General features: G+C 41.9%; 1 protein-coding gene across 5 annotated transcripts in view; it reads left to right on the top strand.

Annotated features, from left to right (window-relative positions):
• MTCL3 (MTCL family member 3) overlaps positions 1 to 14,511 on the top strand; it is a 58,460-nt gene extending 43,949 nt beyond the window's left edge. For 2 of the 5 annotated variants that reach the window (XM_073337252.1, XM_073337250.1), the window contains exons 7-9: positions 9,589 to 9,706; positions 10,502 to 10,613; positions 14,410 to 14,497. In XM_073337252.1, coding sequence (XP_073193353.1) covers positions 9,589 to 9,706; positions 10,502 to 10,565 — 182 coding nt within the window. In that variant the 3' untranslated portion in view covers positions 10,566 to 10,613; positions 14,410 to 14,497. Of the gene's footprint in view, positions 1 to 9,588; positions 9,707 to 10,501; positions 10,614 to 14,409 lie in introns of all 5 variants that reach the window. The other 3 variants (XM_073337251.1, XM_073337254.1, XM_073337253.1) reach the window with 3 other exon arrangements.
• Positions 14,512 to 14,513: the final 2 nt, after the last annotated feature.

Raw genomic sequence — 14,513 nt, 5'->3', positions numbered from 1 at the left:
TGGATTTCTATAGGGGTTTTATGCTTTACAAAAACTATTTATTTGTATTCCTACTACAACAAATCATTCACACAGAACAGTTTTAATCCATCTGTGAAAGCTGTTTGCAGGGATTTGCTTCTACCTTGGAATTCAGCAGCAGCGATGGGTCCAATAATACCCTGAAATTGTGACATCTGAATCAAGAGGTGGGAATACCCCTGCATAGGACAGAGAATTTGTAACCCCATCAATTTCTCAGGATGCCTTCCTTTGCCTTGACAATGTCACATCCACTTTTTCTGAACTGAGTTTAACTCTTTCAGTGCTCTAAGTTAGGCATTGGGAAAGCAGACCAGAGTCCAGGTTCCATGGAACTATGCTGATTTATATCAGCTGAGTATCTGCCCCAAACAGCTGAATATCATCAGCATAGCATATGGTACTGCAACCCAAATCATCTCACACTCTCCCTAGAGGCCTTGTATCGATGTTGAACAAGAGGGTTGACAGAATGAAACTCTGCAGACTAGGGCCTGGTCTACAATAGGAAGTTAGATCGGTATGTCTGCATATCTTGGGGGGGCAGAAAATCGACACTGCTGAGAGATGTAGCTATACAGTATGCCCTCACTATAATGAATCTATCAGGATCCAAGCCATTTGTTCGTTATAGCTACGGGTTCATTATAGCAAAAGAGCCCCGCTGCTAGGGTGGGAGGGTGGCTGAAAGCTCTTCCAGCCAGAGGCAGATTAAGGTTTTGCCAGAGCAAGTGGGGGGCCCTCCACCCCAAACCCCTTCCGCCTGCAGTCTTGCCCCCGTTCTAACCCTTCTGCCTGTGGCCCCGCCCACAGCCCCCACCCCATTCTGTCCCTTCTCCACACACAGCCCCATTCTGCCCCCCCACTGTGGCCCCACAACCTTACTCCTTTATCCCCTCCTCCCCCCACCCACTGTGGCCCCAAGACTGGAGAAGCTCCGTCCCCTTTCCCCACCATGGCCCTGGGCCACAGCAGGAAGTGAGAGCTCCCCCAGCCCTGAGGCCACAGCAGGGAGCTAGAGTTCCTCCAGTCCTGGGCCATAGGTGTAGTTTGGCTGCTATATTTGTGGGGACAAAGCGTGCCCATGCACACACGCACACATGCATGCCGAAGTCAGTCCCCTTGTTTCACTGGCTCTCACCCTCGGCCTACAGTGGTACCTGGGCTGTAAGTGCTGGGGGGGACAGGATGGTGCAGCGGGGGAGCCCCAGCTGCTGCTGGCAACCACTGCGGCACCGACTGCTGCAGTGATGTCCCTGTTCTGGCACTGCTGTTGTTGCCTCCCTGCTGGGGCTGCTGCTGCCCAGGGTATGCTACATGCTTCTTGCACCCACCCATTCCCGTATCCCTGTCTCTTCCTCATCCCCTCCTCCTTCCTCTCCCCTTTTCTTCTCACCCTGTCTCCCTTGTTCTGCCCCCCACCCCACCCGCACACACTCACTGTTGTAGAGGAAACAGGTGGGCACTAGGACCCAGGAGGCTGTGTCCAGCTGCTGAGGCAGGACCCAGAGTGTAGGGAAAAATGTGCTCCATCCTGCTCTGTCTGCTCTCCATGAGCCAAAACATGCAGGGGGAAGAGGGGGACGATTCAGTATGGAAATGACAAAGCCCATCCCAACCCTGGTGAGCAGAGCCAGGGAGAAGGGTTGGGGCATAGGGGTGCCAGTTTTTCCAGGGCCCCTGATTAGAGTTGCCAGGCATCTGGTTTTCGACCAGAACACCCAGTCGAAAAGGGACCCTGGCAGCTCTAGTCAGCACCACTGACCAAGCCATTAAAAGTCCAGTTGGTGCAGGGCTGTCAGGCTCCCTACCTGGCTCTACGTGGTTCCTGGAAGCGGCAACATGTCCCTCAACCCCTAGGCGGAGGCGCAGCCAGGGGGGCTCCGTGCGCTGCCCCTGCCCCAAGCGCCGGCTCTGGAGCTCCCACTGACCATGAACCTGTTTTATTAAAGTAAGCATTAATATTAGTCAACATGACTGTACAACATATCCTTAGATTTGATTAAAAATCTGGCTTTCATGTTAAAGGTGTCTGCATCATCATCAGCTTCATTGTAATAACCTACCTCTATATAATAAATTTCACCACAAAGGAAACCAATTCACTTTACAAGTTTACATAGGAATTACTTCACCAACCGTTGAAATGCAGGCACAGGTGCAGTAGAATGATACAGCTGTTTTAGCACCAAAATACTTGCAAACACTACCAGGCACAGTGCTCGTTGTCGTGAGTAGGCCCATCCAAGTAAATGGGACTATTTGTGGTAGAAAGGGCTACACACCACATAGTAATCATTTGAAGGACTGGTTCTTAAAACATGCACAGAAATGTTACACCACAGTTAAGGCAGGAAGTGAAATTAACATCTATTTGAAGCTGCAGAAGGAATTTTGGTAGGTAGAATGTAATTAACACAAATTTGAATTTGGGCAGAATGGTGGGATTAACATCCTGCTTTTGCGAAAAATGCCTTGGGATTTGACCACAAGGACCTTCTGTGCTTTATATCTGTCTGAAAGACAGCTCTTCCTGCAATACAGTGCCTCTGGAGCATTCATTCAATATTGCCTCAGAGGGAAGAGTCCCACTTATATAGGCCTAATTCTGATCCCACTTACAGTAGTGTAAATCAGAAGTGACTTCATTTTGAGAATTGAATCAGGTCCTGAATCATTAATGCTGCTCCTGAAGCACGCTTGAGTTTTTCCAAATGTCCCCTATTCTAGCACTGAACAGGTCTTACCCTACTAGTGAAATAATAACAAGATTACTAGGGCTGTCAATTAATCACAGTTAACTCAAGCGATTAACACAAAACAAATTAACTAGATTTTTTAAAAGTTGTGATTAATCGTAGTTTTAATCACACTGTTAAACAATAATAGAATACCAATTTAAAGATATTATAAATCATTTTGGATGTTTTTCTACATTCTCAAATATTGATTTCAATTAAACAAGAATACAAAGGATACAGTGCTCACTTTATATTATTTGATTATATACATTTGCACTGTAAAAAAGATAAACAAAATAAATAGTATTTTTCAATTCACCTAATACAAGTACTGTAGTACAATCTCATTATCGTGAAAGTGCAACTTACAAATGTAGAATTCTTTTTTTTACATAACTGCATTCAAAAATAAAACAATGTAAAACTTTAGCGCCTACAAGTCCACTCAGTCCTACTTCTTGTTCAGCCAATCATTAAAACAAAAAAGTTTGTTTACATATATGGGAGATAATACTGCCAGCATCTTAGTTACAATGTCAACTAAAAGTGAGAACAGGCCTTCACATGGCACTGTTGTAGACGGCATTGCAAGGTATTTACGTGCCAGATATGCTAAACATTCATATGCCCCTTCCTACTTCGACCACTGTTCTAGAGGGCATGCTTCCATGCTGATGATGGGTTCTGCTAGATAACAATCTATTACCCACACAAAATTCTCTGTTACTTGCACACTCTAGGGGCACCCACCTTTACGGAGTTCCTAGGGCTCAAGGCGTAACCCTCTTAATTTAGGCACCCACCTTTACCCCTTACCCTAGGGCTCAGGCGTAACTCTGTTAATTTAAGCACCCGTCCTTACCCTTCTGTGGGCTCAGGTCGTAACCTTACACTCTGCGGGTTTGTGGGGTCTTTTACCAGTGAAAGAGCCTTACACAGTAGTATCCTACTTACCCTCTATTTATTAACAATTACCAAAACAGAAGGCACGCTAAGCATACAGTGCTTGCCACTTACATTAGGGCAGATGTATTTTCCCCTGATGGCCAGTCAGGATCAGGTCATTTGGGGGACTCCAACTTCTGCACAGCATGGTTGGCAGGGTGTTGAGGTCTCGCAGCTCTGATCTTGAGGCTGTGTCCTGGAGTTGGTTCCGAAGAACTTCCTTTTTGACCCCAGTTTATATAGTGAAACTTGAGTCCTGCTTAGCTCTACCTTAACCATCATTTTACTAGAATATTAGTAAACAATTCTCAAACCAATCCTAACATATTGTAAAACAATTCTTTAACCAATCATACCGCACCACCTTAATTGATTTACACCCAGCAAAATTAATTATGTAACAGACAGAAACAATCAAAGAACCAGAAAGAGACCATACAGACAAACAATAGAGAAATGGGGACCATAAAGACAAAACAATAAAGAAATCAGGATTTTACAACCACAACTATTGGTAAGTGATTGCTTGCCAGACAGAATGCTATCAAGTTTTCTTTAACCACCTTAAGATCTGTTTCTTTACTTAATAGTGGGTACTATTAGGACAGGATCGCCTTCTTAACAGCCCAATATTATATTGTTTAAATGTAATTTAGATGGAATGTGAGGATGTGACTTTCTGCTTCTTGACTTATGGCTGCTACTCTCCTAATATGGCTGCAGACAAAGGCCTTGGGCCTTACAATATGGCTACAGGAAATGGCCTTATCCTTACAGATCCAAAGCAGTGTGGACTGTCGCACATTCATTTTCATTGTTTGAGTCAGGTGCCACCAACAGAAGGGTGATTTTCTTTTTTGGTGGTTTGGGTTCTGTAGTTTCCGCGTCAGAGTGTTGCTCTTTTAAGACTTTTGACAGCATATTCCACACCTGGTCCCACTCAGCTATTGGAAAGCACTTCAGATTCTTAAACCTTAGGTCTAGTGCTGTAGCTATCTTTAGAAATCTCCTATTGGTTCCCCTCTTTGGCTGAACAAGAAGTAGGACTGAGTGCACTTGTAGGCAGTAAAGTTTTACATTGTTTTGTTTTTGAATGTGTTTATGTTAAAAATAATTCTACATTTGTACGTTGCACTTTCATGATAAAGAGATTGCACTACAGTACTTGCATGAGGTGAATTGAAAAATATTTCTTTTATCTTTTTTACAGCGCAGATATTTGTAATAAAATATAATAGCATAAAGTGAGCACTGTACACTTTGTGTTCTGTGTTGTAATTGAAATCAATATATTTGAAAATGTAGAAAAACATCCAAAAATATTTATAATAAATTTAAATTGGTATTCTATTATTAACAGCACCGTTAAAACTGTGATTAATCACAACTATTTTTTTTAATCTTGTGGTTAATTGTGATTATTTTTTTAATCGTTTGATAGCCCTAAAGATTACTGCCATGTGTGCATCATTATGGTAGCAGTATTAAAAAATGAACATTTTAGGTCATTCTCTGGCCTTCACTGATTTCCTACCTGGGTAGATTCTGAATGTATTTTCTCTTTGAATGCAACCAGAGAAATTGAGTCAAGACTGTTTCCTTTTAAGATCCAGATGTACATTCTTTAAATAATAAATGCCTCTAAAATGTTTTCTAAATTGTTACTGTAAAGTAACTTGCACAGATGAAAATAAATGGTAGTTTGAAAGATCTTGTTCAGGGACAAAGATATTTCTTTCTTCTGAAAATATGGTTGCCTGAAGCTCCAGATTACAGATATAATAAGACAAGGGTCTGCTGACATCTGTCACCAGTGCTTTAGAATCAGAACTGGAAGAGAGCAGGTGCCCATATGAAGCAAAAATATACCCAGCAGTTGAATAATAAAAAATTGACAAAACCATAACTGTCTAAATGTGCATTATAAAAAAATATGAACTGCACATGAACTTCAAGGGTTGTTTACACAAACAAGCAGAGCCTTTGAATATAATACATCATTTCTTCTTATCAGCCCAGAATATAATGGGATAGGAGGGTGATTTTCAAAGGCAGAAATGTCAGGTAGGCACCTAACACCTACTGACTTAAATTTCTGACACTGTTATTTTCTTTTAGTGATGGGGAAACAATATGCAAGACCAGGTTCTGCCATTAGATATGCAGTGCTTATTGGTAAACTATGCTGTAATTTAGGAGAGTAAACAAGTTATAAATGTCTGCCATAGATTTCGAATGTGACCTTGAGCAAGTTGCATGATGTAGCTGTGACTCTGTTCCCCCAACTGTAAATTGTGGATGATATTTCCCTCCCTCACAGTGGTGTCAGTGAAACCAGAGGGGTTGAACAGTGTTTGTATTTTCCACGAAACCCCTTTTGCAGATGGAATTTAGTTACCAAGACTGCTGATGTATAAAAAGTAATAGAATACAGGAATCTCCTTTGTAGCCATGTTGACTCTGGTGCTTACAGTAGTAAATCTTTTCTTGTCACTAAGGGCTAGATCATGTCCAGAATAGGGGACAGTGCGGAGTAGGGTTGCCAACCCTCCAGGAATTAAAGATTAATCTTTAATTAAAGATCATCATGTGTTTAAATCTCCAGGAATACTTCCAAACAAAATTGGCAACCCTAGTGCGGAACTGCATTGCCTCAGTGAGAGTTTGAGGAGGCACTTAGCAGAAAACTTCTCTGAGCTCTCCAGCTTGTAATGGGAACATGCCTGCTATTACATCCTTTTCTTGGGTGCAGTCTGCTAGCTGGGTGTCCCCATTCTGCTTTGCAGGCTGGTTGGGGGGAAGGCCAAGGTGCTGTCTCTGCTTTCCCCCCAGGGGCATGTTGTATGCCCCCAGGAGAATGGGGATTGAGGAGTCCCTGCACTCCCTCAGCACAAGTGCTGCAATTTTGCCTGGCCTTTAAATGGGTTGCAGATGGGATAAGACTTCTTGTGCCCTCCTAATCACAGCATGCCCATGTAAGAGCCGGGTAGACTCTGCCAGCAGGTGCCAGTCACACAGGGATCTTGTCTATTGAATAACAAGATGCCATTTTAAAACAGTCATTTTCAAGTAGAACCGTACTTTAAAAATAAAATGTAGGGCTCAAATTCTGCCCTCACTCAGGCAAATACCTCTCTTGACTTCAAGGGGAGCTGCATATGGTCAGTGCAGAGGTGGGCTACAAACTCAGCTCCTTCACAATTCCATAAATTTTAATTCGAATCTTCTAACACTCTTAACTGAATCCAAAGCAGCTACAATCCTTATACACCTCTTTCTGTGGTGCTTACAAGGCCTGGATATGATCCAGTGCCTGTTGAAGTAATCTGAAAGATTCCTACTGACTTCAGTGGGTCTTGGGTCTGGCCTCCTACTGAGTAGCATCATATTATTCACAGGACTACCCCTGAAGCCTTTGCACTGTTTTTAGTCAATCCTCACTCTGACTGAGGCAAATCTCAAGTTAATTTCAGTAAAAACTGAGTTCAGGATTTGGCTGAGTCTGTGTTTTAATATTTTGTTTCACAGCACTTGGATGATGACAGGCACTAATTCAGTAAAATGTAATTAAATACATTGGAATTACAGTCTATATTAAGGAACGATAGGAGTAAAAATTCATAGGATAGTATTCTGCCCTCACTTACCTTGTTGACCCCATTGAAGCTGCAGTGTTGTGAGAGGAGGGTCTGATCCATAATCCTGGGTTAGGGGCTCAGTTCTGCCCTGCTTTACATAGGCACAGCTCCCATTGAGAACAGTTGGGTTGCTTGAGTGTAACTGAGGGCAGAAAGTAGCTCTGAGGTTTTAAAAAAGAAGGATTTCTAAATGAATGGGCTGAGGATTTTCCTCAGGGACTGTCTGTCATATTCAGACATCTTTGTTCTTTTTTTAAATGGCTTTTGAAACTTGTATAAACAGTCCGAGTCCCATTGCATATCTTTCACAGGGGCAGAATAAGCACCCAAATAATGTCTTCACTGGGACTTACTTTCTGACCATATAAGGAGAAAAAATGTATTTTCCCTGCAACCTACTTTGGTGTTTACTGTAAAATGCACCCTGAGCTGAAACCCTTCTACTGTACATGTGTTTTAACATAGGCGCATCTTGTCATTCCAAAGAGGGAAAGTGCTGAGTAGGCAAAGTGCTCCTGGCTCCTCACAGCAGCACCTAGGGCAGACTATGTTCTTGATCCCACAAGCAACTCCTATTGTCTATAAGATGATCAAATTCTACTCTTGAGGGCATGAACATTGTTTCCAATCAAGGGAATGGGAATTGCATTCACATGCCTGATAGCAGATGCCCATCAGTCTTCTGTTCAGCACAGACAGAAGCTACTGCATACAGCTGGAGATTGGCCATCCACAATATGAGTCATGCAGGTGTGCAAATGGGTGAGGGCACAAGGAGTCTTAGCCCCCAGCCTCAAGCAGGGGCCAATCTCAGTTGCAGTCTCTCAGCACAACTAAGCTCCAGAACTACTACTGGCTAAAGAGGGAAATAGGGGCAGGAAAGAGACATGCCTCCATTCCCCTGATGCTTTTGCTGATGGCAAAGTTGTATGCATGCCCACCCCACCGCACACCTGGGTGCTCCTTGGGGCAGATGGCTGCCAGAGTTCCCTCTGAGGTGATGTAGGTCCACAGTATATCCAGCACAGACCAATACCACGTGAGCATGGAATTTATAACCTACAATGCAGTGCAACAATACTATCCAATTAGATATGCAAATGAAAGGATTTGTCACAGTGGGCTAGACACTCTACCCTGCTCCACTGAGACCCAGGAGAGCAGGGGCACAGTGGTTGTTCATTGGTTGTAGCTGCTTGATTCTCTGCTGTCTTGCTCGAGCCTCCAGCCTGTCCAGCTCCAGCTGAAGCATTGCAGGGTAGCAGCTCAAACTTATTGTATTGGCATAAGGTCCTTCACTGATGTTGTAGCTGAGGAGGATTTTTTGTAGCAGAACTCAACTTAGTCACACCCTCTCTTTGCCCCAAGCCAATCTTGGATGTCTCCTCCATCCCCTTGTGCCAGGGTTGAGGGGTGCAGTTGTAACAGGAGACATCTCCACCATCTCTGCCAGGTTTCTGCCAGTGAAGAGCTCCCCTGTGCATGGAGATTCTCTGCTGGCTATTTCTGGCCAGTTTCTGTGCTTCTAAGTAGTCCAAAAGTGGACTTAATGGACCAGGGAATCTGGCCTAATATCCTTATACAGTAGCAAAAATGTTTGTGTATTTTCTGAACAAGCCATTGTCAACATTCCTAGAATACAAGTAAAATAAGATTACACAATGACTAGTAATGTCTTATTTCAGAAGTGATAATGTAATTGAATGCAAAAAGTAAAGATTTTAGTATGGGGGAAGAGTGGGTATTTTAGAGGAGCTGTGGATCATGAAAAGTTGCCTGTTTAAACAAATGTGGTTTAGCTTCAAAGCTCCTAAAGAACTTAAAATGTATCCCTCAAAATTGGGCGTGGAATGTAGAAAAGAATCCTTCTTTAAAACACAGAGTTGCCTTTAACTAATAAAAGAAATCTAAAATTGTCCATTGTCATAGCTTTAACATTAACATTGGTTGCTTTGGCAAGCTTTAAATACTAGCTGCACTATAAAACCTAAAAATGTCCTGGACTTGAAGTTGTTTACACAAAATATGAGGAGAGATAAAGTTACAGAGCTGGGGGCTGGAAGAAGTGGCTTTAAAACCATCCTCCATGTACTGACGTCACATGGAACCCAGCTGCCGGGATGATGCCAGACAGAACTGTTTTTCAGTTTGCAAAACCGAAGTTGGGAAGTTAATCAAAGAGAGTTGCAAGTGCTGCTCCAATTGAAAAATTCTCTCTTTCCTGGTTTCTTGTTTTCTTTAAGGATCAGGATTCACAGAACTGGAACTCTTTATCCCAGTTAGCTATGCATTTCACTGCTTTCACTACTACACTGAAAAATGGACTGAAAAATTTCTGAAGGATTGTTTACTGCACAAAAGGTAAGTTCTTTTCTTTTCTTTTAAAAATCACAGCGGTTTTTGAAGAGTTTTGGCCTTATTTGTGAAATAGAAAAGAAAGGTAACAATACACATTATTAAGGCTGTAAACAGTTTGACTAACGGCTCTTGTAAACATCTGCCTCATTTTGATATTTGTATCTAGACCAATAATAGTTTAAAAGTGTGATGGTGGTTGTTTATTCTCAAGGAAAGGCTGTTCAGTGGTTCAGTCAGTGTTTCCAAACTATGGAATGATTTATTAACAAGACAGAGATGACAGCCCATTTTTGCACATTTGATCTTTTGTTTTTTAAATAGTAGAGTGAGACTCTGAGAGTTTCTTATAGGTTTAATATAAAGTGCATAGAATCTATGATGCCTGCCACTTCTTTAAAAAAATATAAATAGACCCATCCAGAAGCCAGCACCCTATCTTACTGTGAATTAATCACTAGTAAAACAGAGGAAGATCAGTTCACCTGATTAGCTGTGCATATCCACTCCAGTTAATCTCTGTTGAAAAATAACACCTCCTCTTCTGATGTCACAGCAGATTATTTTTAGAAGTTGCCATACCCCAGCAGAGATTTAGTTCAAATTATTTTGCATTTTTTGATATTTACATAGAGGGGAGGTAGAGGGAAGAAAGAGTAACATCAGAGACCAGGAGCAGCATAAAACCTTTTTATTTGAGAGGCGAGAAGGGTACGCTGAAAGGAGAAATACAGCTGATGTTGACAAAATTGATTATTTGTTTAAAGTTGATTGCTGTAATGAGCTTTTGACCTTGTCTAGGACGTGTGGAAAGTGCCAATACAGCCAGATTTCAGACACTGTACTGCTCCCCAAGGCAAGCTAAAATTGTGGCTGTGTTGGGGTGATAGGACTTCACATGTGAAAGAAAAAGGTATTTTAATAAAAAGGAAGCAGTGGCTTTTGACATTTGTTTGTTTTGCTCAAGCCATGTGGAATACCTGTGGGAACAGCCCCGTGTTTTATACAAGTAGTGAGTATACTCACAGTATTAGAGATTGGGAAATCAACAAGCAGAGAAAGAGACAAAGATAGGGACAGGAGTCAAAGTCCTCTAAGGAATTTACCCACCATAGCAACAGCAGTCGCAGCATATGGTCACCCAGCCATCTGAGCGAACATCAACAATCATGAGCTTCACTATGAGTAGTTGCATCTTAAGAGGAAATTTGAAGGGAATAAGTCGTGATATGAACAGGAAAAGAAACCATGAATGAAAGAGAGAAGCACTTTTGAGGGAAGATACAGTTACAAGTAAATAGCTGCAACTAACTTTTTCCAGGACTTGATTGCATGTTGAGGGTCTCCATTCTATTTTTCTAAATGGAATCTTGTATGAGGCATATGCACATTTTGAAGATGGATGTAAGCAAGGGAGTAATACCTGATAAGTAATCACTCTAAAAGAACATCAAGAGTCTTTTGACATGCTAACCTGCTTTGCAAATGTGTGCATGACAGGAGCACATTCAGGAAATATTAGGCTGCAATGTAGGCTTTCAGATTGGTTCCAGTAAGATTTACCATTTACTTCTGATTGAATCACAGTTGTTATTCCAAATGTTGCATTGACAAAGGCTTGTGCAAATGGTAGGCAAAATGTATCTCAGCCTGTCTCTAGTTTATGTCTTCATACTGTTCTTTGCTACATGCATTTGAATCAGTCCAGAGAAGTCAAGTGAGTAAATAGATCAGTTTGGTTAATTCTTCTGAAGTTTCTTGAATAAGTTAAAAAAAGTCGATTAAAAGAGTAAGTATAGCAAAAGAGTGAATTACTGCTGTACCTTCCTCCCCCCATAAAAATACAACCTTTGTAGTAGTGAAGTGAAAAAAATATTGATATGGCTGTAGATGTTCCATGAATAGATGTTTCGATTGCAACAGATTTTCAGTGCATGGAATTCTTATATAAGAAGTTGTTTTTCATCAACATTTAAGGCAGTCCCTGGTACTGAGCTTGAACCTTGGCCCTGGAGAGGGGCCAGCTCCATAGACTGGCTGGCTTCAACATGAAGCCGTGAGCCTGTCTTAAACAACAAACTAATAGTGGACTTATTTCATATTAAGAATGCTGAGTTGTCTTGGAGCAGCTCTGTTAGTGTCAAAGATCTTTATTTGTAAAGCTACCCTGAATGTTTCCAGGTAGATAAAAACAGAAGTGTTTTGCTGGATCTGAAGTCTGTTTTGGAAGTGGTTCAAGTCATAGGTGCTGACTTTTAGTTTTCCCAGGGGTGCTCCATCCCCACTCTGCCCTGAGGCCCTGCCCCCACTCCAGCCCCTCCCAAAAGACCCCTCCCTTGTTCCACCTCTTCCTGCCCTCACACCACCCCCTTGAGGCCCTGCCCTCTCTCCACCTCTTCCTGTGCTCTGCCCACTCCCTGAGACCCCTACCCACCCACTGCTCACTGCTCTCTGCTCTCCCCCAAACCCTCCCTGTGCCACCAAACAGCTGTTTGTCAGCACCCCAATTAGCTGATGGGGGAGGGCACCAAATAGCTGATCAGCGATGCCCCCGAACAACTGTGGCTGATGGGTGCTGAGCTCCCACAATTTTTTTTCTGTGAGTGCTCCAGCCCCAGAGCACTCAGGGAGTTGGCACCTATGGTTCAGGCAGAGCTAAAGATGGAAGAGAAAAGAAGAAGCTTTTCTCAGTGTCTCAGTGTTCCAATGACAGGGCTGAGTGGGAGCTTGAAAGAGCGGAGTTCAAACGCTGCATTGCACAGCTAAATAACTCTATGGTATTACTGTGATCTTGAAAGGGAGTGACAGGGAGGCTCAATGAAGGGAGGTCCCGCCCTCTGAGGCCCCAATCCAACTTGTACTGAAGTTAGAGGCATGACTGCCATTGGCTGTGGTGGTAGTAGAATCAGGCCTTAAATGCTGTCAGTTGAGATGTATGGTATCAGGACTTCATCTAACACACTGTTGCAAGTAACCTGTTGGTCCTCAGCTGAGCTCACAGCTCACTTGTTAATGAAAGAAGCTGAGTCTGAATTAGATGTCAACTTGTCAGCTGGCTAGAAAAAAAACAGACAGTGGGAAGCTGTGATCATGTAGCAGCCACAGCTGAATCAATCTGCTTTGCCCAGTAAAGGGCTGAGCATAGCTTTGCATGAAGCACAAAAGGAATTACAAAATTAGATACAAACTACTAATCACAAACATGTCCAATAAAGGGAGTCGTTTTTGAGACCAGACAAATAACATTGATATAGCCTCTGAGCATGAACCAATGCAATCTGCAAGTTTATTGTGAATGGATATGAATATCTGTGTTCACCAGATTAACACAGTAGTCTGATTTGAAACCCAAATTCAGGGAACACACACAACTGTGCATACAGTACATCATCCCATGTCAGGCTACCAAACTGTTGCTCCCAAGAATGAATTAATGGGTGTGATTCTAACCTCATGCTGGTGTAAATCAGCAGCAAATCTACTGATTTTTAATGAGTCACTGATGTAAAAATTGAGTGAGTGAGAATCGGGTCTATAAAATCTATCACCATTCGGTAAAAGGTTTCCCTCTACAAGTGTATCATAATATAACAATAAGAAAAGGAGGACTTGTGGCACTTTAGAGACTAACCAATTTATTTGAGCATAAGCTTTCGTGAGCTACAGCTCACTTCATCGGATGCGATAAAGTGAGCTGTAGGTCACAAAAGCTTATGCTCAAATAAATTGGTTAGTCTCTAAGGTGCCACAAGTACTCCTTTTCTTTTTGCGAATACAGACTAACACAGCTGTTACTCTGAAACATATAATATAACAATGCTACTTAGCACTTGTCCATCCATAGAACTCAGAGATTTTTACAGAGGGTGGTGGGGATCATGATTTGTATTTTGAGAGAAGAGGAAATTGGGGTGCAGAGAGGTTTAATGATTTATGCAAGGTCTCACAATCAGTCAGAGTTGGGGATAGAGTCCCTTTCTGCTGTCTTCCAAGCCCATGCCATGGGACTAATATATTTATTTATTAAGACGTGTAAAACCAAAATACATTAAGCTTTTGTATTGTGTTCTGATGTGTATGTATGTTCATAAAAGATTTATGGTCCCCCCCCCATAACTGCATGTTTTCTTTTGTGTAATTAAAAGTATACATATAACACTAATGTTTTTAAATGTGCCAGTGTAAAATCTCAATTGTTCTGAGCAAACTTCCTATCTTTAGATTTCTAGTTTTGTTGTGAACAGTTCAAATATAGCACAGAGACAGCATTCTTGGCCATTCTGACTAAAAGACAGATCTTGGAAGGTTCCAAGGCCTTGAATTCACGACCACGGGAATTGAGGGTGCTCAGCATCTTGAAAGAGGCTCTCTGTATATTGCACGATCAAGTGCTGTCATAGCACTTCTGCTTCATCTAAAGGAGAGCAAGTTTAAATACTACCCATTTGTAGGACTGTTGCTTATGTGTATGCTATTTAGGTACAGCATGTAGAATGATAGACTAAATTTGTTATCTGATATCACTTTTTGTGGGGGAGAAGGGATTGGAACTCCTTTTCCTGCTGTGTATTCCAGTTCATCCATACTTCTACTGTAGTGTATATGTTTATCATTATAATCCTGATATAGACTCATGCAAGCAATCTTTGATACAATTGAAATGAATGGAATGGGCTGTCTGTTACATTTTTTTTTCTTTTTGCTTGAAGCTAGAATCAAAGACAAGAAAGACTTATTCTGATAAAATCAATCCCAGCTTCCTGGAAACATTGAGGAAAGAAGAGGAGCATAAACACCTTTTAGTTGATACTCA

The sequence above is a fragment of the Lepidochelys kempii genome, chromosome 3, assembly GCF_965140265.1.
Source record: "Lepidochelys kempii isolate rLepKem1 chromosome 3, rLepKem1.hap2, whole genome shotgun sequence".
NCBI lineage: Eukaryota > Metazoa > Chordata > Testudines > Cheloniidae > Lepidochelys > Lepidochelys kempii.
Note: the sequence above shows the minus strand (reverse complement) of the source record. Positions and strands in the feature narration are given on the sequence as shown.